The 27,272-nt window shown below is 52.9% G+C and overlaps 2 protein-coding genes and 1 long non-coding RNA gene across 19 annotated transcripts; 1 reads left to right on the plus strand and 2 right to left on the minus strand.

Moving 5' to 3' along the window:
- Window positions 1-8: 8 nt before the first annotated feature.
- LOC129022772 (thymidine phosphorylase) lies at window positions 9-6,677 on the minus strand. Of its 5 annotated transcripts, none has more exons than XM_063662729.1 (9): window positions 6,114-6,666; window positions 5,754-5,956; window positions 4,976-5,074; window positions 4,032-4,161; window positions 3,611-3,729; window positions 3,033-3,195; window positions 2,698-2,928; window positions 2,200-2,593; window positions 9-864 (listed from the first exon to the last, which is right to left on the minus strand). In XM_063662729.1, exons 1-9 carry the CDS (start codon window positions 6,325-6,327, stop codon window positions 51-53), a joined length of 2,367 nt encoding a protein of 788 aa, XP_063518799.1. In that variant the 5' UTR covers window positions 6,328-6,666; the 3' UTR covers window positions 9-50. The 5 variants fall into 5 exon arrangements, with proteins under 5 accessions (XP_063518799.1, XP_063518800.1, XP_054324974.1 ...); XM_054468989.2 differs by lacking the exon at window positions 9-864 and having other exon boundaries at window positions 2,204-2,370; window positions 2,453-2,593; window positions 6,114-6,677; XM_063662730.1 differs by lacking the exons at window positions 2,200-2,593; window positions 3,611-3,729; window positions 4,032-4,161; ... (1 more) ...; window positions 5,754-5,956; window positions 6,114-6,666 and having other exon boundaries at window positions 3,033-3,189.
- Window positions 6,678-7,032: 355 nt separating this feature from the next.
- CIMAP1B (ciliary microtubule associated protein 1B) lies at window positions 7,033-9,214 on the minus strand. 11 transcript variants are annotated; one of them, XM_054468992.2, is made up of 7 exons: window positions 9,089-9,214; window positions 8,581-8,723; window positions 8,182-8,385; window positions 7,803-7,907; window positions 7,549-7,670; window positions 7,324-7,464; window positions 7,033-7,172 (listed from the first exon to the last, which is right to left on the minus strand). In XM_054468992.2, the coding sequence occupies exons 2-7, from the start codon at window positions 8,687-8,689 to the stop codon at window positions 7,092-7,094; spliced, it is 762 nt and encodes a 253-aa protein (XP_054324967.1). In that variant the 5' UTR covers window positions 8,690-8,723; window positions 9,089-9,214; the 3' UTR covers window positions 7,033-7,091. The 11 variants fall into 11 exon arrangements, with proteins under 11 accessions (XP_054324967.1, XP_054324968.1, XP_054324970.1 ...); XM_054468993.2 differs by having other exon boundaries at window positions 8,991-9,162; XM_054468995.2 differs by lacking the exon at window positions 8,182-8,385.
- Window positions 7,512-25,705, plus strand: LOC134739239 (uncharacterized). Of its 3 annotated transcripts, none has more exons than XR_010125845.1 (6): window positions 7,512-7,599; window positions 16,498-16,779; window positions 19,595-19,678; window positions 22,163-22,395; window positions 23,154-23,341; window positions 25,266-25,705. It is a non-coding gene; the product is annotated as an uncharacterized LOC134739239 (long non-coding RNA). The 3 variants fall into 3 exon arrangements; XR_010125844.1 differs by lacking the exon at window positions 25,266-25,705 and adding an exon at window positions 17,163-17,279 and having other exon boundaries at window positions 23,154-25,065; XR_010125843.1 differs by lacking the exon at window positions 25,266-25,705 and having other exon boundaries at window positions 23,154-25,065.
- Window positions 25,706-27,272: the final 1,567 nt, after the last annotated feature.

The following is a 27,272-nucleotide window of genomic DNA, read 5'->3' on the forward strand; positions in this document are numbered from 1 at the left end:
CGCACAGATTAAACGCACCCATTTAATGATGGGGCCCAGGCTGCAGCGGCTCAAGACAGGACACTGCGGAAAGCCGCCATGTGCCGCCGCACACTGTCTGAGATCTGCTCAGCCGACCTGCTCCGGCCGTAGTAATCCGTGAAGAGGCCGTCAGGGTTGAGCAGGTAGATGGCAATGGAGTGGTCCACGATGTAGTCCTGGTCCTCATCCTTGGGGCCGGCACTGTAGTACACGCGGTAGCTGTGACTAGCCTGGGCAACCTGTTCGGTGGAGCCAGTCAGACCCAACAGTCTTGGGTGGAAGTCCTGGACATAGCGGGCCATGGCTTCAACGTCGTCCCGCTCGGGGTCCACAGTGACAAAGACGGGCTGCACTGGCGGCAAACCAGGCTCTGCTTCTAGCTGCCGCACCACCTGCACCAGCTTCTCCAGCTCGTCTGGGCAGATGTCAGGGCAGTGAGTGAAGCCAAAGTACATCAGCACCCACTGGCCCCGGAAGTCAGCCTTGCAGCGAGCCTGGCCTCTGTGATCCAGCAGGTGGAAGTCGCCCTGGCCTACAGCTGCCTGGCGCAGGGCTTCTGTTCGCTTTTGCTGCTGCAGCCTCTCCTTCTCAGCCCTCAGGGCCAGCCAGGCCCCACTGAGTCCAGCCCCGAACAGGGCTGTGATCAGCAGCCGGGTTCGAAGCCCAGGGCCCTGGGGCTGGCCCTGCCCACCTGTCTCTGCAGGGCCCTTCCTTGACAAAAGCCAGGACCTCAGATGCAGGGCCTGGCCTCCCAGCGTCCCAGGGAGGACTGGGGGCTTGAGCTGAGAGAGCCTGTGCCAAGCTGTGGGGCTCCGAGTCAGCAGCAGCATGGATCTGATGCTCCTGGAAACAAGCACAGGCGTCAGGAGCCAGAAGGGAAGGCCCAGGACAGTGCCTGGGCTGCCCTGCGACTGGAGACCAGCCACCCATTCGAAGGACCCAGCCCACATTCAGGCTTAACAGGTGTTTGCGGCTGCTCACCTGAGTTCAGAACTCCACCTCCACCAAACATCCACACCTGGGCAACCACACCTGTCACTCCTGTTCTCTACCTGGGATCACCAGCTTGTCACCACACCCTGCCCTGCACCTGCATCTCAGCAAGGTGAACCTCTTGCTGACTGAAAGCATTCCAAGTGCATGCCTTGCCTGGACTCCTAACCACGTTATCTATTTGCAATAAACCCATTTCTTAAAAGGAGGTGGGTAACTCTCTGGCTTGCAATCCCCGAGAGCAACCGATTCCTCCAACACTTTTCTGTTACCTCGAACCACTTCAACCAACCGTGGCCTTCCTCCACACTCCCAGCAGAAAACCTGCACGACCTACCGCCGGATCTCGGACTCTGCCCGCCGGTTGTGTTTAACCTCTCCTGGCAGAAACGCACGACACTTCTACCGGCCACAAAACCCCACCCTCCTCACATTCAGGCTTCCCAGCAGCTCCTCCGGGCTCACAGCTGACGCCCTGCCTTTGCGTTGGTGACCTTTGCGCCTTTCCCACGGGCCCCCCCAGAAAGTTTGCTAGGTGGAGGTCTCAGGACTCCCCGTCACTGCCCCCCTCCTGCTGAGGGCACCCTCCCGAGGGCTCACTGCACCCTCCGCCCGGACGGTTCTGGGTTTGTGCCCTCCCCACCAAGGCCAGCGCCCTCGTGGCCAGAAAGGTCCCAGGACCACCCGAAGCGCCGCGCGAGAGCGTTATAACTGTGCTTGGCCGCGAGAACACCGGTGCCTGCTGGGAGCCTCCCCCGGGCGCCCCAGCCTCGCTCCGGCCTCCAGCGCGCCCTGGGGTGTGCCCCGCCAGCCCCGCGCAGTAGCCGGAGCTGGGAAACTACCCCGGAGTCCAGCGAGTCCCCAGGGCTACCTCCTCCCCTCCCGGCCCCGGCGTCCGCACCTCGCGGCGGGGCCGCGCGTCAGTGCACCAGGCCCGAAAGGAAGCGCCGACCTCCAGCTCCCTGCGCTCCGCCCCGCCGGCTCAGGGAAAGTGGACGCCACACGCTCGCAGCCAGGGCGCAGGCGTCCCCGAAGCTGCGCATGCGCAGACGGGCGCAGCCCCTGACAGGCTTTCAGCGCGTGCGCGGAAGGCGGAGCCCGCCGGAGATCACGTGTTCGCCGAGACGGCCTCGCCTCCGCGGCTCTCTATCCCTCCCTTCCCGCCCCGGCGCGCCAGGCACTGACAAGGTTTCGCGGCAAGGGAGCTTTATTGCTGCGGCGGCAGAACGAGCTCTGCGAAGGGCGAGGGGGCGGCGAATGGCGCGCGGTCGGAGAGTATGAGCGCCTCCTGCAGGGCGCGGCGCTGCGGGCCGCTGAGCGCGGGGCCGTCCCGGTGCACGCGGAGCCAGGGCGTCCCTGCAGAGCGAGGGGCGGTCAGAGGCCGCGCGGCCGGAGCTGGGCGGGGGTGCGGGGCCAGCAGGGCGGGGGCGGCGCTCACCACGGCGCAGCCTCTGACCCACGTCGACCAGCAGCTCGGCGCCGACCCCCAGGCGGAGCGGCTCCCCAGCGCGGCTGCGCCCGGCCCCGAGCTCGTGCAGCACCAGCGCCAGCGGCAGCGCCCGGACCAGCTCCACGGTGCCTGCGGGGAGAGGGGCTAAGAGGCGCGGGCTCGGGAAGGGGCGGGGGCTCAGGAAGGGAAGGGGATGGCGGAGGCGGAATGACGGGGACTCCCCCGACGCTCACCATCTGCGGGCGCCAGCAGCTCCTCCTGCTCCCGGGCGCGAGGCAGCAGCTGCCGGCGCTCTGCGGGGCTTCCGGAGCACAGGGCTCGGGCCAGACCGGGATCCACGCCCTGCGCCGCCAGCATCCGCTCGAAGCGGCCAAGGGCCGAGCCGTCGTCCAGCGCCGCGGCCACCCGGGCAGCGCCCTGGGCCTGAGTCCCCGCGTGTCCGCTGAGCCAGAGCAGGGCGCCCCCTGCGGGCGGGAACGGGGCTTAGGCGCGGCCGGGTCGGGGCGGCCCTAGCGGGAAGTCCCCCCCCCGCCCCCGCCTCCGCTCCCCTGCACCCCGTCCCCCTCACCGAGCGTGGTGACCAGGTCCCTTAAGTCTGGCGGGCCTGCGCCGTCCATGCAGAGCAGCGCCTCCTCCACCTCCAGGGCGTGGCCCACGCAGCGGCCCAGGGGCTTGTCCATGGCGGTCAGCGCTGCCGCGACCCGAAGCCCTAGGCTGGCTCCCACACCAACCTGCGGAGAGGAGGCTCAGCGTGGACCCCCCATGGCGGGGCCTCCTGCAGCCGGTTCTTTGTCGAGCTCCAGACCCTGGTTGCCAGCCGCCCAGGATGAAGTCAGGGAAGGGTTGGGGTGGGGAACAGAGAACAGTGAAGTGCGACACCTCGCCATGGGGCCAGGAGGAACTTGTACTTGGTCTGGGTGAGGGACGCCACAGAGGGCTTCCCCAGGCCCAGGCCGGGCTAGCCTGGACCTCTAAAGTCACAGCAGGTTGGGGAGCCGTGAAGGAGGGAGCGACTTCGAGCAGGAGAGGGTGGGAGTGGGCTTAGGCAGGACTGCTGAGTGCAGGGAGGCAGTGGGGACGGGAGGGGTGAAGGGTAGGCTGGGCCCGCATCAAGACGCTTGCCCAGGGAGAGGCCACACCGCTCACCAGCGTCTTTGCCAGCTCCCGGGCCTGCTCCTGGTTGGGGAAGACGGCGGCCCCTCCGAACTTAACGTCCACCACCAGAGCGGACAGTCCCTCCACGAGCTTCTTACTGAGGATGGAGGCTTTGGGGGAGGCAGAGGAGGTTGGAGACAATGGAGAACCTGGAGCTTCCTGAGAGAGTTCGGGGATGCCGACTTTGGGGTCAGGGGCCCTGAGCATTGAGGGTCAAGTCCCTTATTATGGGGGTGGCAGCACCTGGTGGGTTGAGTATCAGGCCACCCCACATGGTGGTGGTCAGACATCTTGTGATGGGGGTAGCGGGGCACACGGTCAGGTGACAGGTAACTCCTAACGAGAGGCCCCTGACTGAGTTTGGAGGTCAGGGGTCTGTAACATGCAGAAGCAGGCCATGGAGTCAGGTCACCTGTGATGAGTGGCAGGCTGTCCACGGTGGCTGTCACATCTCTGGCTGCATATAGGATTCCGTCTGCAGGGACCAGCTGCTCACTCTGACCCACGATACAGCAACCCGCCTGCTCCAGCAGCACTTGCATCTGGTCAGACATCCCCTATCCTCAGTGACTTCTGGTAAATGACTTAGCAGCCTTTTTTTTTTTTTTTTTTTTTCTGAGAAGAGTCTTGCTCTGTTGCCCAGGCTGGAGTGCAGTTGGCACAATTTCGGCTCATTGCGACCTCTGCCTGCTGGGCTTAAGTGATCCTCCCACCTCAGCTTCCCAGTAGCTGGGACTACAGGTGTGCACCACCACACGTGGCTTTTTTTTTTCTTCTTTTTTTTTTTTTGTAGAGATCAAGTTTCACTATATTACTCAGGCTGATCTCCAACTGGGCTCAAGCGATCCTCCCTCCTCTGCCTCCCAGAGTGCTGGGACAGGGTCTCACTCTGTTCCCCAGGCTGGAGTGCAGTGGCATCGTCACAGCTCACTGCAGCCTAGACCTCCCAGCCTCAAGTGATCCTCCTACCTCAGCCTCCTGAGTAGCTGGAACCACATGCGTGCACCACCACACGCAGCTAATTATTTTGTAGAGACGGGGTTTTGCCATGTTATCCAGGCTGGTTTTGAACTCCTGGGTTCAAGGGATCTGCCCTCCTCGGCCTCCCCAAGTGCTAGGACTACAGGTGTGAGCCACCGTGCCCCGCCAGCCATCTATGATTTTGACCAACTTCCCTTTTTATGATCCTGATCAAAGTTCCACTGATGATTTCGGCCCAGGTCCAGTGACTCATGAGTAACCTTGACCAGTATCCTCATTAGTGACCCTAATGATCCACCAGTGATCCTTTAGTGATTCTGGCCAGGGTCTCCATGATCAACCTGGATCAATGACTGATCCGTGGCTCCCCCGTACCTGCTCTGGGCTCTGGATGACATTGAATCCAGGAATAGACTCCAGCTTATCCAAGGTGCCTCCTGTGTGCCCCAGACCACGTCCGCTGATCATTGGCACCTGGTGGTCAGGGATGCTGAGTACCCTGCACAGTACCCCTCCCCCACCTCCATGCGTCCCTTCACCTTCCCTGGCTAGGAGTGCAGCTGTATTTAGAAAGTATTTAAGCAGCTGTAGGGGCGCCCAGCTGGTGAGGGAATGGAAAGGAAGTTTTCTTGTTTGAGAAGTGTCAGTAGGGGAGGAGGTTGGTACCCGTCCCTGGGGAAACAAGGCTTGGGGCAGAGGGAGAGAAGTTGTCATCTCCTCCCTTGGGGGAGCTGTCTGGGGATCCAAGGGGAAAGGGGTCTGAATTCCATCAGTGGCTCTTTTTCCTGCTCCAAGGGGCCTGGTCTGGAGCCGGGGGGACCCAAGGGGAAAGGGGTCTGAATTCCATCAGTGGCTCTTTTTCCTGCTCCAAGGGGCCTGGTCTGGAGCCCGGGGGACCCAAGGGGAAAGGGGTCTGAATTCCATCAGTGGCTCTTTTTCCTGCTCCAAGTGGCCTGGTCTGGAGCCGGAGGGCCCCAAGCTCTGTGCTGGGGAGTGGGATGGGGAGAACTGTGCTGGGGAGCAGGGTGGGGAGAAGCCTGGGTACAGTCTTGGAGGCACTGGGCCAGGCTGGAGGTTGGGAGCTGCCTGTGGATGGACTGGTTGCTGCATGTGCGGTCATAGGCTCCCGTCTGGAAAGGAGGTGGTCTCTAACCTTGCAGCCACATGCTGCCAGGGCAGGTGCGAGGACCAGGCTGACCTTGTCACCCACACCGCCTGTGGAGTGCTTGTCCACAAGCTGTTGGCGCCAGGCCTCTGGCCACTCCAGCTGCTGCCCCGACTGGGCCAGGGCCTGGGTCAGCACCGAGGTCTCCTCCAGATCCATGCCCCGAAGTCGGATGGCCATCAGCATGGCCCCTGGTATGTGAGGGTACACGTGAGGATGGCAGCCTACAGCGGTGGGGCACCCTGGGGCTGGTGCTGGTAGTGGGGCACCGTCGCACCCCCAGGGACCCAAAGTCTCTCGGGCTGACCTCCCAGTCGGGGTCAGGAACGCCCAAACCTCCCCACGCACCGATCTGTGCGCCCTGCGCGCTCCCGTTCACCACAGCGGCCACGAAGCCTCTGATGTCCGCTTCGCTCAGGCGGCCTCCGTCTCGCTTCATGCGGATCAGCTCCGGGAGCTGCTTGGGCTCGGGCGAAGGGTCGGGAAGTCCCTGGCTCCCCTCCCCAGAGAAGTCACCTGGCGCGGGTGGGGCCCCGGTTCCCGGAGTCATCGAGGCCGCCATCGCTCCGGGCCTGCGGGGATGCCTGACACGTCCGGGGTCTGCGGCCTCCCGGCGTCGGTGTCTGAGCCACGTGCTCCTGTCCCGACCCCTTTCCCGTGTTTCTCCGGTGTCCGCCCCTCGGTCCCGTGTCTGTGTCGCCCTTGTCCGTGTCTGGCTCCCGCTTCCCCGCCTCGCGACTTCAGCCCCGCCCGTACCTGCTCTGGGCGGCTGCACTCGCCCGCCTGCTCCGGATCCCAGCCCAGGTACCCGGCCTCGCCCGCGGGTCGGGACCGTGGGGTTCGCGCACAGCGGTCCACTGCGGGCGGCGGGGCGGCGGCGCCCCAGGACAGCAGGCGGGTGGGGCCGCCTGGAGGGCGGGGCTCGGCAGTCGCCGCCCCCGGGAAGCCTTGCACGCCGCGCCCTGGCCCATCCCCCGGTGCCCCGGACACGCGGGACTTCCGGGCCGTCGGGGCCCGGGGCCGTCGGCGGGGGTGGTCACTGGCCGGTCCCGCCCGCCGTGAGTCTCGGGCGTCTGTGGCTCCCGAGAGTCCCCCTCCCGCCCTCGGTGGGGTCTAGATGTTCGGACGCGGCGCAGCCCTGGGGTCCCGGCCTCGCCCGACGCTCGGGCCCCGCCCGCTGGGTTCGGAGTTGGGACACGGCCCCAGCCCTGGCTCCACCCCTGGCCTCGCGCCAGGACGCGCAGAGAGAGAGAGAGAGAGAGGCGGACACGATGCGGACTCGCAGACTTTAAGCAAACAAGTGTGGGGCCGCTCCCGCCTGGCGGGTCAGTTGTCCGCGTCGGTTACCAGCGGGGCCAGGTAGTCCGAGTGCCGGATCCCGAAACTCCAGCCGCCGGGCTTCCGGTGCTGCGGGCCCGGAGACACCGCTGACCTCGCGGGGCCGGCGTCCTCTCCGCGCCGGGACCCCTGGACCCCCGGGGACTCTGATCCCGTCACTCCGACCTCAGGCCCTCCCCACTCTCCTGACTCTGACCCTTGACCCTGGGCTCCAGGCCACCTGATCCACGTTGTAGGCCGCGGGCCCTGGCTTCCGAGTGTTGTCTTGGGGGAGCGAAGTCCGCGCCAGAATCGTGAACTGGGGGGCCCGGGACTTGTAGACCCCTGGACTCACGACGTGGTAGGCGCAGGGGCCCGGGGTCTGCGGGAGGGCACAGGGTGCTGGCTGCCGCCTCCACTGCCGCGGACCAGGGACCCCCTGCGTCCGCCCCGGCCCCTTCCCCACCTTGCTGAGGTCCTCGAAGAAACTGCCAGCCGCTCTGCGGCCGTAGATGGAGTAAGTTGGGGCGGAGACTTTGCCGATGACGCGCGGACCCAAGAGCGAGGGCACAGTATAGGCCGCGGGACCTGGGGAGGAGGCAGGGCTCGGGGGTGGTGGGTCTCCGCGGACAGGCGCGGGGTGGTCCCAGCTCCCGGAGGGCGGTCCCCGGTCTCGAGTGGGAAGGCCCACGGTTCTGGGATGGGCCGTTCTGGCCTCACCTGGGCTCTGCTGCTCCTCCCGGACACCCCAGTTTCGGGGAGCAATGGTGTGCCGAGGCGCACTGGGGTACGTCGCGTTCCCCGCTCGCTCCGGGAAGTACCTGCCTGCGGGGTGGTTCAAGGGTGTGGGGGGCTGGAACTGCGTGGGGGCCTGGTGGGTACCCGAGATGGGGTCCTGGGACTAGGGGGGAGTCTGAGCCACGATTTGTCAAAGCCCCGTGGGGTTCGGGGTTTGAGATTTGAGATCCGGATATGGGGGTACCGAATATGTGGTGTTAGGGTATCCGAGGGGGACTCGGGGCTCAGGTGGGGGGTTCCCAGCTGGGCCTCCCTGGAGGCAGTTCGGCGTTGGGGTGGCCAGGGGCCCGAGGGTCCTGACCAGGTCCCGGAGTGAGGAAGGGCGCTGAGCGGCGCGGGCGGCCGTAGATGGAGTAAGCGGGGGCGCCGTCGGGGCCGCGCACGGTCATGCGGGCGGGCACCAGGTGGCCGGGCCCGGGGCCGCACGTCGTCTGCTGCGTGGGGAAGCGCGCGCCGAAGGTGAAGGCGGGGGCGCGGGGCCGCGACGGGTCATGCAGGACGTAGCCTGGGAGCATCCGAGTCAGCGTCTGGCCGGGCCCAGCCCCAAGCCCCGTCTGGAACACGGACCCTCCCCCGGCACAGACCCCCTCTCCCCTCTAGCAGGCACGGTTCAGCCCCAAGCGCAGACCTCCCTGGTCTCTTCCCCTTCCCTCCCCCAGGCGCCGTCCCACCCCTCGATCCCGGGGCCTGCCCCTTCTACCGGTGTTGGACGGCAGCTTGTATTTGGGCCCGGGGCCTCCGTAGTGCGCCGCGATGGGGCCGCGGGGCCGGTGTGGCCGCCAAAGGCCCACCCAGGCGTCCGAGCCCATAGCGCGGGTAGGGGGCGCTTACGGCTCGCAGCACCTGCGGACAGAAGGCGGTGGCCGCGGCCCCTGCACCCCAAATTCTTGGGGAGCGCACTTTCCCACTACCCTGGGATTAGCGCGGGGCGGGGCGGGGCCTGGACCGTATCCCTGGCACCAGCAAAACAAACGCGAGCTTCTTTCCCGCGTCTGCGGAGCGTGGGGCCGGGAGCGGATCCAGGGCCATCACCCGGACTCCAGGCGGGTTAGGCAGGGAGGTGAACTCGCGGGGGCCAAGTCTAGACCCAGACTTGGTGAAGGGAATCACCTGGGGGTGGGGTGGGGGCAGGAGATTTTCATGCTGTTGGGAAAGGGTGCCCCGGGAAGGGCCTGCGTGGGGGATCCGGTGCCCCGAGGTGCACTGACCTGTTGTGGTAGCTCCTGGCGTGGGAAAACAAAGCGACGTGGCTGGACACCGCCGCTCCGCCCCGCCCACCTCCCAGACCCCATTGTGGCCCTTTCCCGCTTCCTGGCAACCGCATTGACTGCCTACCGCCCCCCCCCCAACCTGGCTCCGCCTCCCCCCTCCCCACCACCCAGTGCCGCCGCTGGGCCTCTCTGTGGGTTCTGTGGCACGGGTGGGATAGTAGGCTGGGCCACCCAGAACGCTGGCTTCACCCTTACCCGTTTCAGTATACGCATTCTGGAATAGGACAAATCTGCAGACAAAAGCAAGGATGGGAATAAAGGAATTGAATAATGCAAAGCACACACTCCATTTAATTATGTGTAGAGAGAGGATTTCTTATCTATTAAGTCCATGAAATATTCGCAAAAAACAATCATGTATTGGGCCACAAAATAATCACACAAAGTGATAAAAAGATGTGACACATGATTACAATAGAATACAATTCTAGGCAAACAAAATGTAAAAAAAGAAGAAGAAAACTCAGCCTGGGCAATACAGTGAGACCCATCTCGACAAAAAACTTTAAAAATTAGCTGGGTGTGATGATGTACACCTGTAGTCCCAGCTACGGGGTCGGTGGCTGAGCGGGGAGGATCTGTTGAGTCTGGGAGTTGGATCCTGCAGTGAGCAGTGATCCCACCACTAGACTCAGGCCTGGGTGACAGAGTGAGACCTTGTCTCAAAAAAAAAAAAAAAAAAGGGAGAGAGAGAACAGGAAGCAGGAGCAAACAAATATTTTGAAATTGACAAATCTTTTAAAAAAAACCCTGGATCAAAACTTGTCAGACATAATCTGAAGTTACAAACTGTAGCAGCAAGAGCCGCAGACAAAACTCCTCAGACACCAAGTTAAAGAAGGAAGGGGTTTATTCGGCTGGGGGCATCGGCAAGACTCCTGTCTCAAGAGCTGAGCTCCCTGAGTGAGCAGGGAGCTCACTGTCCCTTTTAAGGGCTCACAAGTCTAAGGGGGTGCGCGTGAGAGGATCATGATCGCTTGAGCAAGCAGGGGGTATGTGACTGGGGGCTGCATGCACGGGTCATCAGAACGGACCGGATTGAACAGGGATTTTCACAGTGCTTTTCCATACAATGTCTGGAATCTGTAGATAACGTAACCGGTGAGGTCAGGGGTCAGTCTTTAACTACCAGGCCCAAGGTGTGGCGCGGGGCTCTCTGCCTGTGGATTTTATTTCTGTCTTTTAGTTTTTACTTTTTCTTTCTTTGGAGGCAGAAATTGGGCATAAGACAATATGAGGGGTGGTCTCCTCCCTTAAAACTACATATCAAACACTACCAAGGTAGATTCCCTTCCTACCAAACTCCTATAGGAGGCAGCTAAAGCTGTGTTCTTGTGGGCGGAGGATTACCCAGGTGCCGAGGCAAGAGACTGAAGGCACAAACTGTTTCAGTATAATAAAGAAAATAGTTAGAGTAAGAATAGTTATAATACAAATTAGATATAGAGATGATCATGGACATTATCAATCATTAGTATAGACATTAGTCATTAACTTTTAATATTACTCTTTGTTGCATTACTAATATAACCTAGGAATAACCGGCGGGTATAGAGTCAGGTGCTGAAGGGACATTGTGAGAAGTGACCTAGAAGGCAAGAGGTGAGCCCTCTGTCACACCCGCATAAGGGCCGCTTGAGGGCTCCTTGGTCAAGCGGTAACGCCAGTGCCTGGGAAGCACCCGTTACTTAGCAGACCGCGAAAGGCAGTCTCCTTTCTTTGAAGGAGTCAGGGAACACTCTGCTCCACCAGCTTCTTGTGGGAGGCTGGATATTATCCAGGCCTGCCCACAGTCATCCGGAGGCCTAACCCCCTCCCTGTGGTGCTTCAGTGGTCACACTCCTTGTCCACTTTCATGCTCCTCCCGTACTCCTGGTTCCTCTTTGAAGTTCACAGTAGATAGCGGTAGAAGAAATAGTTAAAGTATTTGATCTTTCTTACAAATGCATAGAAGAAAACACTGACGTCTGCTGCCTTACCTCTCTGCTTCGGCTACCTAAAAGGGAAGGGGCCCCTGTCCTGTGATCACATGAGTTGCTTCACCTTGTCAATCACTTAGAAGATTCACCCTCCTTACCCTGTCCCCTTGTCTTGTATGCAATAAATATCAGCCGTTTGGGGCCACTACCAGTCTCCTCCTCTTGATGGTAGTGGTCCCTGGGGCCCAGCTGTTTTCTCTTTATCTCTGTCTTGTGTCTTTATTTATTACAATCTCTCGTCTCTGCACACAAGGAGAACACCCACTAAGCCCTGTAGGGCTGGACCCTACATGTTCTGAGGAAAATTTATAGTCATTTTAAAATGACTTCATTATGGCCGGGCGCGGTGGCTCACACCTGTAATCCCAGCACTTTGGGAGGCCGAGGCGGGCGGATCATGAGGTCAGGAGATCGAGACCATCCTGGCTAACATGATGGAACCCCGTCTCTAGTAAAAATACAAAAGAAATTAGCCGGGCCTAGTGGCGGGCGCCCGTAGTCCCAGCTACTCAGGAGGCTGAGGCAGGAGAATGGCGTGAACCCAGGAGGCGGAGCTTGCAGTGAGCGGAGATCGCACCACTGCATTCCAGCCTGGGCGACGGCAAGACTCTGTCTCAAAAAAAAAAAAAAAAAAAGACTCATTATTATTATTTTAGACAGAGTCTCACTCTGTCACCCAGGCTGGAGTGCTGTGGAGCATCTCAGCTCACTGCAACCTCTGCCTCCCAGGCTCAAACGATCTTCCTTTGTCAGCCTCCCAAGTAGCTGGGACCACAGACATGCACCACCACACTCGGCTAATTGTTTTGTATTTTTGGGAGAGACGGGGTTTCACCATGTTGCCCAGGCCGGCCTTGAACACCTGGGCTCAAAAGATCCGCCGGCCTTGGCTCCCTAAAGTGCTGGGATTGCAGAAGTGAGCCACCCAGCCTCGTGACTACATTATTAATGAAGAAACAATTCAAGAAGCTTAGTATATATCTTACAAATGGAAAAAAAAAAAAAACATAAAGGAATGAAACAGGAACTAACACAAAGTAGTAGATAAAATATAATAACTATATATGTATATTTTTGAGACAGAGTCTCACTCTGTCGCCAGGCTGGAGTGCAGTGGCACAATCTCGGCTCACTGCAACCTCCGCCTCCTGGGTTCAAGCGATTCTTCTGCTTTATCTTCCCGAGTAGCTGGGATTACAGGTGCCCGCCACCATGTCCAGCTAATTTTTGTATTTTTAGTAGAGATGGGGTTTCACCATGTTGGCCAGGATGGTCTCAATCTCTTGACCTTGTGATCTGCCCGCCTCGGCCTCCCGAAGTGCTGGGATTACAGGCGTGAGCCACTGTGCCCAGCCACTCAGAGAGTTTTGTAATGGTTCTTTTCATAGGCATGTGCGCATGAAGGCCCCCACCCCTTCTTAACCTCTTATTTTGTTTGGGTTCGACACAAGTGACTCCATCTTGATATTGGCAATTTTTACGTTTCCTCTAAAAATACAAAAATTAGCTGGGCATGGTGGCAAGTGCCTGTAATCCCAGCTACTTGGGAGGCTGAGGCAGGAGAATCACTTGAACCCGGGAGGCGGAGGTTGCAGTAAGCTGAGACCGTGCCATTGCACTCCAGCCTGGGTGACAAAGTGAGACTCAGTCTCAAAAAAAAAAAAAAAAAATTCTCTGAAGACATCACTGATCAGTTATCCTGTGGTTAGGTTTTGATTGTCCCTTCCTGTCCAGGTTGACTTGGTGCCTCCTGTGCTTAGGTTTTGATTGTCCCTTCCTGTCCAGGCTGACTTGGTGGTTAGGTTTTGATTGTCCCTTCCTGTCCAGGTTGACTTGGTGGTTAGGTTTTGATTGTCCCTTCCTGTCCAGGCTGACTTGGTGGTTAGGTTTTGATTGTCCCTTCCTGTCCAGGTTGACTTAGTGCCTCCTGTGCTTAGGTTTTGATTATCCCTTCCTGTCCAGGCTGACTTGGTGGTTAGGTTTTGATTGTCCCTTCCTGTCCAGGTTGACTTGGTGCCTCCTGTGCTTAGGTTTTGATTGTCCCTTCCTGTCCAGGTTGACTTGGTGCCTCCTGTGCTTAGGTTTTGATTATCCCTTCCTGTCCAGGCTGACTTGGTGGTTAGGTTTTGATTGTTCCTTCCTGTGCAGGCTGACTTGGTGGTTAGGTTTTGATTGTCCCTTCCTGTCCAGGCTGACTTGGTGGTTAGGTTTTGATTGTCCCTTCCTGTCCAGGCTGACTTGGTGGTTAGGTTTTGATTGTCCCTTCCTGTCCAGGTTGACTTCGTGCCTCCTGTGCTTAGGTTTTGATTATCCCTTCCTGTCCAGGCTGACTTGGTGGTTAGGTTTTGATTGTCCCTTCCTGTCCAGGCTGACTTGGTGGTTAGGTTTTGATTGTCCCTTCCTGTCCAGGTTGACTTCGTGCCTCCTGTGCTTAGGTTTTGATTATCCCTTCCTGTCCAGGCTGACTTGGTGGTTAGGTTTTGATTGTCCCTTCCTGTCCAGGTTGACTTGGTGGTTAGGTTTTGATTGTCCCTTCCTGTCCAGGCTGACTTGGTGGTTAGGTTTTGATTGTCCCTTCCTGTCCAGGTTGACTTGGCGGTTAGGTTTTGATTGTCCCCTCCTGTCCAGGCTGACTTGGTGGTTAGGTTTTGATTGTCCCTTCCTGTCCAGGCTGACTTGGTGGTTAGGTTTTGATTGTCCCTTCCTGTCCAGGCTGACTTGGTGGTTAGGTTTTGATTGTCCCTTCCTGTCCAGGTTGACTTGGTGGTTAGGTTTTGATTGTCCCTTCCTGTCCAGGTTGACTTGGTGCCTCCTGAGCTTAGGTTTTGATTATCCCTTCCTGTCCAGGCTGACTTGGTGGTTAGGTTTTGATTGTCCCTTCCTGTCCAGGTTGACTTGGTGGTTAGGTTTTGATTATCCCTTCCTGTCCAGGCTGACGTGGTGGTTAGGTTTTGATTGTCCCTTCCTGTCCAGGCTGACTTGGTGGTTAGGTTTTGATTGTCCCTTCCTGTCCAGGCTGACTTGGTGGTTAGGTTTTGATTGTCCCTTCCTGTCCAGGCTGACGTGGTGGTTAGGTTTTGATTGTCCCTTCCTGTCCAGGCTGACTTGGTGCCATGTTGGGAGAATGGCCAGCAATTTTAAGTCAGTGTCAAAACCATTTGAACCACATTTGAGCAGCTGGAAGGAAATTTGGAAGGAGTAGCTATTGGGTTAAGTCGGCCTTTCATTTTTTCAGTCCCACAGGTGTTCCCTATCCTATCAAAGTGCTGCACCAGCATTACTTGTTAGCAGTTGTACTTTTGCAGTGGTTGGGCAGGTGCAGGGTTTTAAAAGAATCACACAGAGGGAAGTAATATGATGAACTCAGTTTGCAGAATGATTTTATTTTTTTATTTTCTTCTATCCATCTATCTATATTTTAATAGAGACACTCAGCTATTTTTGTTTTTGTTGTAGAGAAGACGTCTTACTTTGTTGCCCAGGCTGGTATCAAACTGACTTCAAACAATCCTCCTGCATTGGCCTCCCAAAGTTCAGGGATTATAGGCATGAGCCACTGTGCTTGTCCCTATATTTCTTAAATATAGTGTAAAAATAGTATAAACTGTATGCTCTTAAATTACTTGATTTAAGTGCTTTTTTTCTTTATGCCAATTAAATAGAGCTCTTTGTAAATTAAAATCACATATAGACATAAAGACACAAAAACATAGACAACACAAAGATCTTGTGGCTTTTCACTTGAAAATTTTAGTTATAAAACAGTAGGCCAGGCGTGGTGGCTCACGCCTGTAATCCCAGCACTTTGGGAGGCCGAGGTGGGCAGATCACTTGAGGTCAGGAGTTCGAGACCAACCTGACCAACATGGAGAAACCCTGTCTCTGCTAAAAATACAAAAATTAGCCAGATGTGGTGGTGCATACCTGTAATCCCAGCTACTCGGGAGGCTGAAGCAGGAGAATCGCTTGAATCCGGGAGGCGGAGGTTTCAGTGAGCCGAGATTGCGCCATTTCACTTCAGCCTGGGCAACAAGAACAAAACTCTGTCTCAAAACAAAAACAAGCAAAAACAAAAACTGTAAAACATAATAATATAAATTCACGGGTGTGTAAAAGGACAGTTGGATTTAAATTACGTTTTTGATAAAACAGAAAAAGTTAAGGTTACCTGTTCAGATGGCTAAAGCTTTGTGATTTTCATTACCCTACTGGTAATCCTCTGAACAAGATGGGAAGATGAGACCGGGCACGGTGGCTCATGCCTGTAATCACGGCACTTTGGGAGGCCGAGGCAGGTAGATCATTTGCAGTCAGGAGTTGGAAACCAGCCTGGCCAACATGGTGAAAACCCATCTCTACTAAAAATACAAAATTAAACGGGCATGGTGTCAGGCACCTGTAATCCCAGCTACTCAGGGAGGCTGAGGCAGAAGAATCGCTTGAACTCGGGAAGTGGAGGTTGCAGTGAGCCAAGATTGCACCACTGCACTCCAACCTGGGGGACAGAGCGAGACTCTGTCACAAACAAACAAACAAACAGCTCCTCAAATGAATATAAATATTTAATTCCAGTTAGATTTCCAATGTTAAAAATAGGAAAACACAAATTTAAAGCTCATATGCAAAAATGTGTTCAATTGTCAAAAAAATTCTAAAACAGGAAAAGAATAAAAGAGGTCTTAGATATTAACCGCATGCGATGGTTAATTTGATGCCCCAGCTTGGCTGGGCCACACGCCCGTGGCAGGTCTGTGCGTTCCTGGCCCCTTCCTTGCTCCTGAAGCGCAGCCATCGCGGCATCTTTCTGCATTTGCTGCTTCTGAATCCCTTTGCGTCCTCTTTTCTTGACTTCCGCTGTTAACGTCATCTTACTAGGTAATGATTCTCTATGTTAATGTTTTTCCTGTTCACATTCCTGGTGTGGCTGTTCCCTTCTGTTTGGAACTAACTCAGTTATGATAGAGATTTTCGGAGGTGAAGATGAGAGAGGTTCAGTGAGTCTATCAGGCAAGAGTAGAAATGGATTTATTATGGGGAATATTACAGAATCACTGGATGAGTTGGTGGTATAATAGCTGAGAGGTGGCCTTTGGGACTAATGAGCTTAAGAGGAGACCTGGGTAGCTGTGATTCTGAGATCAGGAACCTGCCGGGAATCCTGACGCCGCGCCCCTGCTGCCCAGGCCTCCCCCAGCAACGGCTGAGTCTCCACAGCCCTGCTTCCAGCAGAGTCAGCGCAGGGCAGAGGCCTCCGAGTCATTTCTGCCTTTCACATCTTACACAACTGCACTGAATCCAACAGCCTCGCCCAGAACTCTGGCTGCAAGGGAATCTGTAAAACACAGTATTGCCGCATTTGTATTTTAGGTTCTAAAATACAGGAAAATAAATAAAAGGAGATGAGAATGGAAGCTGAACACAAGGGACCACATCCAGCACAGTGGAAAATCAAGAGTTCTGATGTGAGCACAGCAGGCTCCTGATGTGAGCACAGAGATGTCATCTGCCACCCAGTGATGTTCATGGCAGACGCAGTGGAGAGGTCCGGGTCGGAGATGCTGAACTGGGAGGCGTGCACAAGCCGTGGGAACAAGCCGTGCACAAGCCGCTTAGTGCAGGGGTCACCGAGTCCAGCCACCTCCTGTTTCTGTAAGTAAAATTGTATTGGGGCCGGGCACGGTGGCTCCCGCCTGTAATCCCAGCATTTTGGGAGGCCGAGGCGGGCGGATCACGAAGTCAGGAGATTGAGACTATCCTGGCTAACACGGTGAAACCCCGTCTCTACTAAAAATACAAAAAATCAGCTGGGCATGGTGGCGCGTGCCTGTAGTCCCAGCTACTCAGGAGGCTGAGGCAGGAGAACGGCATGAACCCGGGAGGCGGAGCTTGCAGTGAGCCGAGATCCCACCACTGCACTCCAGCCTGGGTGACAGAGCCAGACTCCATCTCAAAATAAATAAATAAATAAAATATAAATAAAAATAAAAAATAAAATTTTATTGGAACACAGCCACATCCTTTTATTTTTTAAGGTTGGTTTTGTGCAGACTTGAGTAGTTGCAAGAGACTGTATGACCTGCAAAGGCAAAAATAGCCACAATCCAGCTCTTCGCACAACAACTTCTCTGCCTTTGACTGAGAGTGTGCACGTGAGTAAAGAGCTCCAGGGCCCTGCAGCACTCCCGGGCTGGAGATGTGGCAGAAACAAGCACTCTGATATGTGGATCATAAACAAGCGACAGCCTCTGATGCTCAGCACTTAGGCGTCTCAGCCAACTTTCATGAGTTAGGTTGTGGGATGTTTGATGAGTGTAGCTTCTTGAGTTTCTGTCGTCCTCACCAGGGACCCTTAAGCTGGTGGACTCGTATTTGACATCTGCGGTGAGGCCCTGTTGGATTCCAGGAAGACTTAATTTTCCCAACTATAATAGATTACTGTGAAACCCCAGCATAATTACCTTACATGAGCTAAATATTAAAATAGAGACCAGGCCTGAAGAATCCCTGAGCAGACAAAACCAGTTGTAACTGACCTCAACCTTGCCTAAATGGAAAACATAAGTGAAACTTAACTGGAGTCATTTCTGATAAATGATTATGTTAGGCAGAAGTAAAACTCAACCCCAGCCAATCCTAAGCAGCCAGCTAACGCTCGATTGCGTAACTAGGGACTTCCCAGCTAGACAGACCAAATAAGGAAGTTGCATAACTCTAACCATTTAAGGGATTTCTTCAGTGTGCCTCCTGGTTTTCTTAAATAGACAGACAAATACTTATCTCTGACACTTTTGTCACTGGCCTGAGAAAAAAAGTGTTTACGGCCGGGCTCACACCTGTAATCCCAGCACTTTGGGAGGCCGAGGCGGGTGGATTACTAGGAGTTCAAGACCAGCCTGGCCAAAATGGAGAAAGCCCGTCTTTACTAAAAATACAAAAATTAGCTGGGTGTGATGGAGCGTACCTGTAACCCCAGCTACTCGGGAGGCTGAGGCAGGAGAATTGCCTGAGCCCAGGAGGCGGACATTGCAGTGAGCCGAGATCACGCCACTGCACCCCAGCCTGGGGGACAGAGCAAGACTCCGTCTCAAAAAAAAAGGAAAAGAAAATAAAAACAAGTGTTTATATGAAGTATTTTCTCAGAAAAAGAGTAACTAACCCAAATACTTTTCAAGTCCATGTGGCTTGATTAATCTTTAATAAATAAGAGTATTGGTGATTTAGTAAAAATGGATATTCTACCTAGCTTTGTTAATCAAATAAACTCATATTATCTCTGTTACAAAATTTGTCAACAAGCAAAATAAACTGAGATGACAGTTATTTATTTATTTACTTATTTATTTTGAGACGGAGTCTCGCTCTGTTGCCAGGCTGGAGTGCTGTGGTGCAATCTCGGCTCACTGCAACCTCTGCTTCCTGGGTTCAAGCAATTCTCCTGTCTCGGCCTCCCAAGCAGCTGGCACTACAGGTGCGTGCCACCATGCCGAGCTAATTTTTGTGTTTTTAGTAGAGATGGGGTTTCACCATGTTGGCCAGGATGGTCTTGATCTCTTGACATTGTGATCTGCCCACCTCGGCCTCTCAAAGTGCTGGGATTACAGGTGTGAGCTACTGCGCCTGGCCGACAAACAGTTCTGTTGAATGTTATAATATGTCTTCCTGAAGACAATTTCCAAAATATTTCTGGTAACTTGAAACGTTAAAATTATACTAAATTGTCCAGGCACAGTGGCTCACACCTGTAATCCCAGCACTTTGGGAGGCTGAGGTGGGCAGATCACCTGAGGTCAGCAGTTGAAGACCATCCTGGCCAACATGGTGAAACCCTGTCTCTACTAAAAATACAAAAAAAATTAGCCGGGCGTGGTGGCGCATGCCTGTAGTCCCAGCTACTCAGGAGGCTGAGGCAGGAGAATCGCTTAAACTCGGGAGGCGGAGGTTGCAGTGAGCCGATATTGTGCTACTTCGCTCCAGTCTGGTGACAGAGTGAGACCTCATCTCAAAAAAAAAAATTATACTAAATTATATTAAATGATAGATATCCACTAAATATCTAGATCACTTCCAAACAAGATAAACTACCAAAACATCAATTGCTGAACATAAGTTTAAGCTTCTGTATTTTTGACTTCTTATGAAAGAGGAAGTGGTGATATTTGGGTCTGCTGGGTAAGGATGTCTGTGCTGTGAGGAAACATGGTATTTAAACATTACAAAATCATGTACTTCCTAATTCTCACTAGATATTAGGTTCCTAACGGTTAAGACATTTAATTAATGTATGCAATTAAAACTACTACAAGTAGCAAGGGTAAAAGGCGACAACTGTCTATGAAAATGATTATAAATATGAAAGATATACAGAGAAAGTAAGATGTGTTTTTAATAGGGAAAAGTATACAAGGTGTATGTTTTCATTAAGAAAAAAATTAATTTTGTCTTTTTTTTTCAACTTTTACTTTAGATACAAGAGGTACACGTGCAGGTTCGTTTCTTGGGTATATTACATGATGCTGAGGTTTGGGGTAAGAATGATCCGATCCCTCAGGTACGGAGCATGGTACCCAGTAGTTTTTCAGCCCTTGAAAAACTTGAGCCTCTCTCTCTCCCTCCTCTGGTGTCCCCAATTTTTTTTTTTTTTTTTTTTTTTTTTGAGATGGAGTCTCGCTCTGTCCCCCAGGCTGCAGTGCAGTGGCGCGATCTGGGCTCACTGCAACCTCCGCCTCCCGGGTTCAAGCGATTCTCCTGCCTCAGCCTCTTGTGCAGCTGAGATTAGAGGTGCCCGCCACCACGCCTGGCTAATTTTTGCATTTTTAGTAGAGACAGGGTTTCCCCATGTTGCTCAGGCTGGTCTCAAACTCCTGACCTTGTGATCTGCCTGCCTCGACCTCCTAAAGTGCTGGGATTACAGGCGTGAGCCACCACGTCTGGCCAGTAGCCCCCAGTTTTTACTGTTGCCATCTTTATGTCCACGAGTCACTCCATGTTTACTTTCCACTTATAAGTGAGAACATAAGGTATTTGGTTTTCTGTTCCTGTGCTGATTCACTTAGGTTAATGAGTAATTTTGTCTTAGAGCAAGATGACTGACTGTTCTAGAATAAAAAAGAGGAAAATGAGTAAGACAAAAACTCAACAGATACAGAAAGTTGTAGATCTGTGAAGGGAGAATTTTGTGTGAGGTCAAACTACTAAGATTATATATTTTATTCATAGCATTAAAAAATAAGCTCAGTAATGTATTAATGCAAAGTTAGAATTCAATTTTCTTTTTTTTTTTTTGAGACAGAGTCTCACTCTGTCACCCTGGCTGGAGTGCAGTGGTGCAATCTCGGCTCACTGCAAGCTCTGCCTCCTGGGTTCATGCCATTCTCCTGCCTCAGCCTCCCCAGTACCTGGGACTACAGGTGCCCGCCACCACGCCTGGCTAATTTCTTTTGTATTTTTGTATTTTAGAGACAGGGTTTCACCGTGTTAGCCAGGATGGTCTCGATCTCCTGACCTCGTGATCTGCCCTCCTCGACCTTCCAAAGTGCTGGGATTACAGGCGTGAGCCACCGCCCCCAGCCTCAACTTTCTTTTTTTAGAGATGGGGTCTTGCTATGTAGCCCAGGCTAGAGTGCAGTGGCTGTTCACAGCCGTAATCATAAATCATAGCACGCTACAGCTGTGAACGGCTAGGCTCAGGTGATCCTTCTGCCTCAGCCGGCTGAATACCTGGGACTACAGGTATGCACCCTCCCACCTAGCTTAGAATTCAGTTTTCTTTCTGTAAAAAGGACAAAGCCTTCTTGGAATCTTAGTCTGCTCTTGATTATGAAGGTTTTTTTTCTTTATCTTTTAAGTAGTTGGCCTAGAAGACAAAGATTTCATGTTTTATCAAGATAATTTCTTAGGCTTTATGTTATCTTTTATTAGGTCTCTGGTTATTTTTCAAAATGTGAATCTTTTCAATATTAAAAAGTTGTTTTTTTTTCCAGCTAGGTCACTTTCTGTATTTGCCTTTAAAGTCTTCTGTCCCTTTGGCATTGTTTCACAGTGGCCTGTGATCCCGTTTAGTCACGTGTTTTAAACCTTTTGACATTTGACAACTTCCTTGAATCAACTTTGAGAGGCTCCAGAAGGGTCCTTGGAATATCTCAAATGAATTTATTTTCTGTCCTTCTAAAAGGAGAGATTGGCCAGGTGCGGGCGCGGTGGCTCACGCCTGTAATCCCAGCACTTTAGGAGGCCAAGGTGGGTGGATCACCTGAGGTGAGGAGTTCGAGGCCAGCCTGAACAACATAGCAAAACCCCGTCTCTACTAAAAATACAAAATTACCCAGGCGTGGTGGTGCATGCCTGTAGTCCCAGCTACTCCGGAGGCTGAAGCAGGAGAATCGCTTGAACCCGGGAGGCAGAGGTTGCAGTGAGCCAAGATCGCACCATTGCACTCCAGCCTGGGCAACAGGAGAGAAACTCTGTCTCAGGAAAAAAATAAAATAAAATAAAATAAAAGGCCTGGTGCGGTGGCTCACGCCTGTAATCCCAGCACTTTGGGAGGTCAAGGTGGCGGATCACGAGGTCAGGAGATGGAGACCATCCTGGCTAACGCGGTGAAACCCTGTCTTTACTAAAAAATACAAAAAATTAGCTGGGCGTGGTGGCGTGTGCCTGTAGTTTCAGCTACTCAGGAGGCTGAGGCAGGACAATTGCTTGAACCCAGGAGGCAGAGGTTGCAGTGAGCCGAGGTTGCACCACTGCACTCCAGCCTGATGACAGTGCAAGACTCCGTCTCTAAATAAATAAATAAATAAATAGAGAGATGCTAAACTAATTTGGCTTATTTGATATGTTAAATTGCATGGTAAGCATTATCAAATACAGATGATGTTTAACTTTCTTAGGTTACATTTATATAGGTATGTATTATTAATATAAATGCCCCCAAATTATATTAAAATACCTAAAAATCTGATATGTTCTGGTATCAGTTATCATTCTAATTGTTATCTCAAAATGTTTTATTAAAACTGTCAAATTTCCTTGGCAGTTGCATAATACAGAATTGCACCTGTGATCCCAGCTACTCGGGAGGCTGAGGCAGGAGAATCACTTGAACCCGGGAGGCGGAGGTTGCAGTGAGCCGAGATCGCGCCCCTGCACTCCAGCCTGGGCGACAGAGCGAGACTCCATCTCAGAAAGAAAGAAACAAACAGGGCTCGGCGCATCGGCTCACGCCTGTAATCCCAACACTTCGGGAGGCCGAGGTGGGAGAATCACGAGGTCAGGAGTTCGAGACCAAGCTAGCCAACATGGTGAAACCCTGTTCCTACCAAAAATACAAAAAATTACCTGGGTATGGTGGCGGGCACCTGTAGTCCCAGCTACTCAGGAGGCTGAGGCAGGAGAATGGCGTGAACCTGGGAGGCGGAGCTTGCAGTGAGCCGAGATCGTGCCACTGCACTCCAGCCTCAGCGACAGAGCCAGACTCCATCTCAAAAAAATAAATAAATATATAAAAAGAATGGGAGTGACTATAAAAGAGATTGTATTTCAGTAGAAAACTACAGTGCATGCATTATCACATTCTGGTCCTGTTCATGTTCTTTGAGGTTTTGTTTTCTCCCCGTAAACTGGATTGAATCCCGACTTTCCCTAGCTTCACTAAAATCTACAACTTCCCTTTTCCGAAGCCCGGCACACTGAAAGTAGATGACTTTAATTTTCAGAATAATCACTACAGCAGATCACGTCTGGACGGCCTTTGTGCCTGCTGCCAGGTGGGCCACTTGGAGAGTTCATCAGAATACCTCCTGATGACAACACCAGGGACTTTTTTATTTTTATTATTATTATTTTTTTTTGAGGTGGAGTTTCTCTCTTGTTGCCCAGGCTGGAGTGCAATGGCAAAATCTTGGCTCACTGCAACCTCCACCTCCCAGGTTCAAGCAATTCTCCTGCCTCAGCCTCCCAAATAGCTGAGATTACAGGTGTGCGCCACCACACCCAGCTAATTGTTATATATATATGTTTTTTTTTAGTAGAGATGGGGTTTCTCCATGTTGGCCAGGCTGGTCTCGAACCCCCGACCTCAAGTGATCCGCCTGCCTCTGCCTCCCAAAGTGTTAGGATTACAGATGTGAGCCACCGCGCCCAGTCATCACCAGGGACATTTAACTGACATCTTCATTCCATCATCTGAAGAGGCTCCAATCTCTGGGCTCAAAAAGTAAGATCATAGTCACTGGTAGTCAAAAAAAAAAAACAAAAAAACAAAACAAAACAAAAAAAAACGAACAAGGCTAAGGTCATAATTTACTCCAAAGATTAACCTTTGTTAAATTATTTTGTTTCCATGGAACAATACTTTGAATTCCCATCATGCAATGCAATCTGAAATGAATAACTTAGCCCCAACAGTGTTCCAAACTAGAAGCTCTTGATACCTTAGGAGCTTAACAAATAAGAGCTTGTGTTCTTGATAAGAAAATTTCCTTATCAATACATTAGAAATTGTTTTCCAAAATTTAAAGACTCTTAAGAAACAAATATAAGTCTCTCATGAGATAGACGACGCCGTTGGTTGATTTAATGGGTTAAATCTTGGCTCCTGGGGATCTCAGCTGCGGGGAGTTGTTTAGTCCTTGGCGGTTATTCTTACAGTCACTGTGTTTACCTAATTCCTGCATTGTATCCTCTCAAGGGTTTCAACACTTTCCAGCAGCCACTCTAACATCAAATGATTGCCATCAGGATTAAACAATTTACAGAATTCAAGACCCCACCACCCAGGTCTAGGATGGTGATCACCTGTACATGACTCTTCACTCCAGTGACTATGCCACTCAGTGGTAATGGAGAGCAAAGCTCTACCATCTGGTCATCCTCTCAGCTTGCCCAGTGGGGATTTGTTGAAGCAAAAAAAATTTTTTTTTGAGATGGAGTCTCGCTCTGTCACCCAGGCTGGAATGCAGTGGTGCGATCTCAGCTCACTGCAACCTCTGCCTCCTGGGTTCAGCGATTCTCCTGCCTCAGCTTCCCGAGTGGCTGGGATTACAGGTGAGTACCACCACGCCCAGCTAATTTTTTAGTGGAAATGGGTTTTCACCATGTTGGCCAGGCTGGTCTCCAACTCCTGACCTCAGGTGATCCACCCACCTTGGCCTCCCAAAGTGCTGGGATTACAGGTGTGAGCCATTGCACCCGGCCTGTTTAAGTAAATTAAAATGGAGACCAGGCCTGAAGAATCCCTAAGCGGACAAAACAATTTAGGTCACTTAAGTGACTTCAGCCTTGCTTAAATTGAAAACATAAGTGAAACTTAACTTGAGCCTTTTTGTTTGTTTTTCAGTAGAGACAAGGTCTTGCTATGTTGCCCAGGCTGGTCTCAAAGACTAGTCATCTGCCCTGCCTCGGCCTCACACCCAAAGTGCTGGGATTACAGGCATGAGTCATTTCTTTTTTTTCTTTGTTGAGACAGAGTCTTCTCTGTTGCCCAGGCTGGAGTGCAATGGCGCAATCTTGGCTCACTGCAACTTCTGCCTACCGGGTTCAAGCAGTTCTCCCACCTCATCCTCCCGAGTAGCTGGGATTACAGGCACTTGCCATCATGCCCAGCTAATTTTAGTATTTTTGTAAAGATGGGGTTTCACTATGTTGACCAGGCTGGTCTTGAACTCCTGACCTCAGGTGATCTGCCCACTTTGGCCTCCTACCCAAAGTGCTGGGATTATAGGCGTGAGCCACCATGCCTAGCTGAGTTGTTTCTGATAAATGCTTCCATTAGACAGAGATAAATTTTAATCTACCCAATCATAAGTAACCAACTATCATGATTATATAACTACTGACTTTCCAACAGGATAAGCCAAAGAAAGCAATTCTATAACTGTAACCAATCAAATAATTTCTTTATTGTGCTTCTACATTTTCCCAATAAAAACTTGCATTTGTTATTTTGTCTCTGGAATACTAAACCTCTTTCAGTCAGGTGTTCCCCAATTCATAAATTGCTTTTTACTCAAATAAACCCTTTAAAATTCTGTTGTGAGTCAGATGTTTCTTTAATGCGTGGTTGTAAAACATGCTGTTAGTAAGGAACATGGCTTAGATCTACATCCAGGTCCTAGTGCAGTTTCTTTTTCCGTCACCAGGGCCATCTTGCTGGCTTGCCACAGGTTACATGGTAATGACTGGGCATTATTCGTGGGAAACTGCACTGCGTAAGCAGGCCTGGCTAGGCCCACAGTAGGCCCCGGGCACATTTTCAGCTGCGAAGCGGAGGAATAACAACTGATGAGGTAGAAGGAGAACCAAGAGACGGTGAGAGAATGGGAACTGAGCTGAGAGAGCTTCTGGAAGGTTGCGGTGGTCTACGGCGATTCATGTTATTGAGAAACGGCGTTAGGCTGATTTCATGGGGCAGATGACATGGAAGAGCTGCTGAGGAAGATGCTGAGCTCCTGAGGTGAAAAGGGATGAGGACGCCTAAGAAGACACAAGCGCAATACCTAATACAACTTCCTGAAATTGTTTCATGTCACACGTTAAAATAATATGAAACACATTAAAATAATAAAATGATATGAATGTTTTATTTTATCTGAACTACGGTGATTTGTCTTCAGATTTTGAAATATAAAAGATTTTATTTTATTTATTTTTTAAGACAGAGTCTCACTCTGTCGCCCAGGCTGGAGTGTGGTGGTGCGATCTCAGCTCACTGAAACCTCCGCCTCCTGGGTTCAAGCGATTATCCTGCCTCAGCCTTCTGAGTAGCTAGTATTACAGGTGTCCGGCACCATGCCCGGCTAATTTTTTTTTTTTTTAAAGTAGAGAAGGTGTTTCACCATGTGGGCCAGGCTGGTCTTGAACGCCTGACCTCAGGTGAACCGCCTGCCTCGGCCTCCCCTAAAGTGCTGAGATTACAGGTGTGAGCCACTACGCCCGGCCAAAAGCCTTTATTTTTTGCTTTTCCTGCTTTTAACCATCCTCCTTTTTGGGGGGTTGGGGGGACCTAGTTATTAATAGAAAAAAACCCTTTGCTGGTGTCTTTTTTTCTTTGTTTGAGATGGAGTCTCGCTCTGTCACCCAGGCTGGAGTGCAGTGGCGCGATCTCGGCTCACTGCAACTTCCCGGGTTCAAGCGATTCTCCTGCCTCAGCCTCTGGAGTAGCTGGGATTACAGGCGCCCGCCACCACGCCCGGCTAATTTTTTGTATTTTTGGTAAAGACAGGGTTTCTCCGTGTTGGCCAGGCTGGTCTCGAACTGCTGACCTCAGGCGATCCAACACCTCGGCCCCGGGTCGCACTTTTTTGCCCGTTTTAGATCCCAGCCTCCACCTGCGGCCACAGCCGGAAATGCAGAGAAATTAAATTCGCGCCCCTGGGGCCGGCGGGGCTGGCGCTGGCTCACCCGCTCCCCGGGCCCGCCCAGTCTCCAGCTTTGCGCTCGGAGCCCAGGGGCTGCGGGTTCACAGTTGACCCGCGAGTCGCTGCTCACCCTCCAGGCGCGGCCCCGGGGCGCTCGCGCGCGCTGCCGGCGGAGCCACCATCCCTGACGCGTTCTCAGTTTACGGCAGAAAACGCCAGTCGGCGCGGGACCACGACTCCAGGGTTTCGCGGAAATAAATTTTAATCCAGTTTTGAAGCCACCACTTGGAGTTCCAGGGCAGTTGCACTCCGGGGGCGCGCTGCCCCCCGCCGCTTCCCGCCCCTTACTCAGTCTCTAATATTTATGGGTGTCATCTCCACCCTCTGAAGGTTTCTGGACCCCAGACTTAACCAAGAGGCAGAGCCTGAGACTGGGACAGAGAATAAGGGCAGAGTCTAGAAAGCCTTCCCTCAACTTGAGGTCCACCTTAAGGTATGGGGCCCACCCACACCCTCTCACTGTCATCTAATAGTCCCAGGGGGAGCTGGGAGGTGAGTTACCTGAGGCTCAGTAGGGTTCAGGCTGGGTGCCAGGGACACTCCTAGGCCATCTCCTTGCTGCTTGAGTAAGGGAGAAATCCCCAGGCCTACTGTGTCCCGGACGAAGGAAAAATACACACGGTACTTTCCAGGGAGCCCTGCCTTTGTCCCAGGGACTCCAGGCTCTTTTTCATGTCTGAGCCTCACCTGGCACCTGTCCCAAGACTCACTCCTGAGACGGGATTAAGT

The sequence above is a fragment of the Pongo pygmaeus genome, chromosome 23 (genome assembly GCF_028885625.2).
Source record: "Pongo pygmaeus isolate AG05252 chromosome 23, NHGRI_mPonPyg2-v2.0_pri, whole genome shotgun sequence".
NCBI classification, from domain to species: Eukaryota; Metazoa; Chordata; class Mammalia; order Primates; family Hominidae; genus Pongo; species Pongo pygmaeus.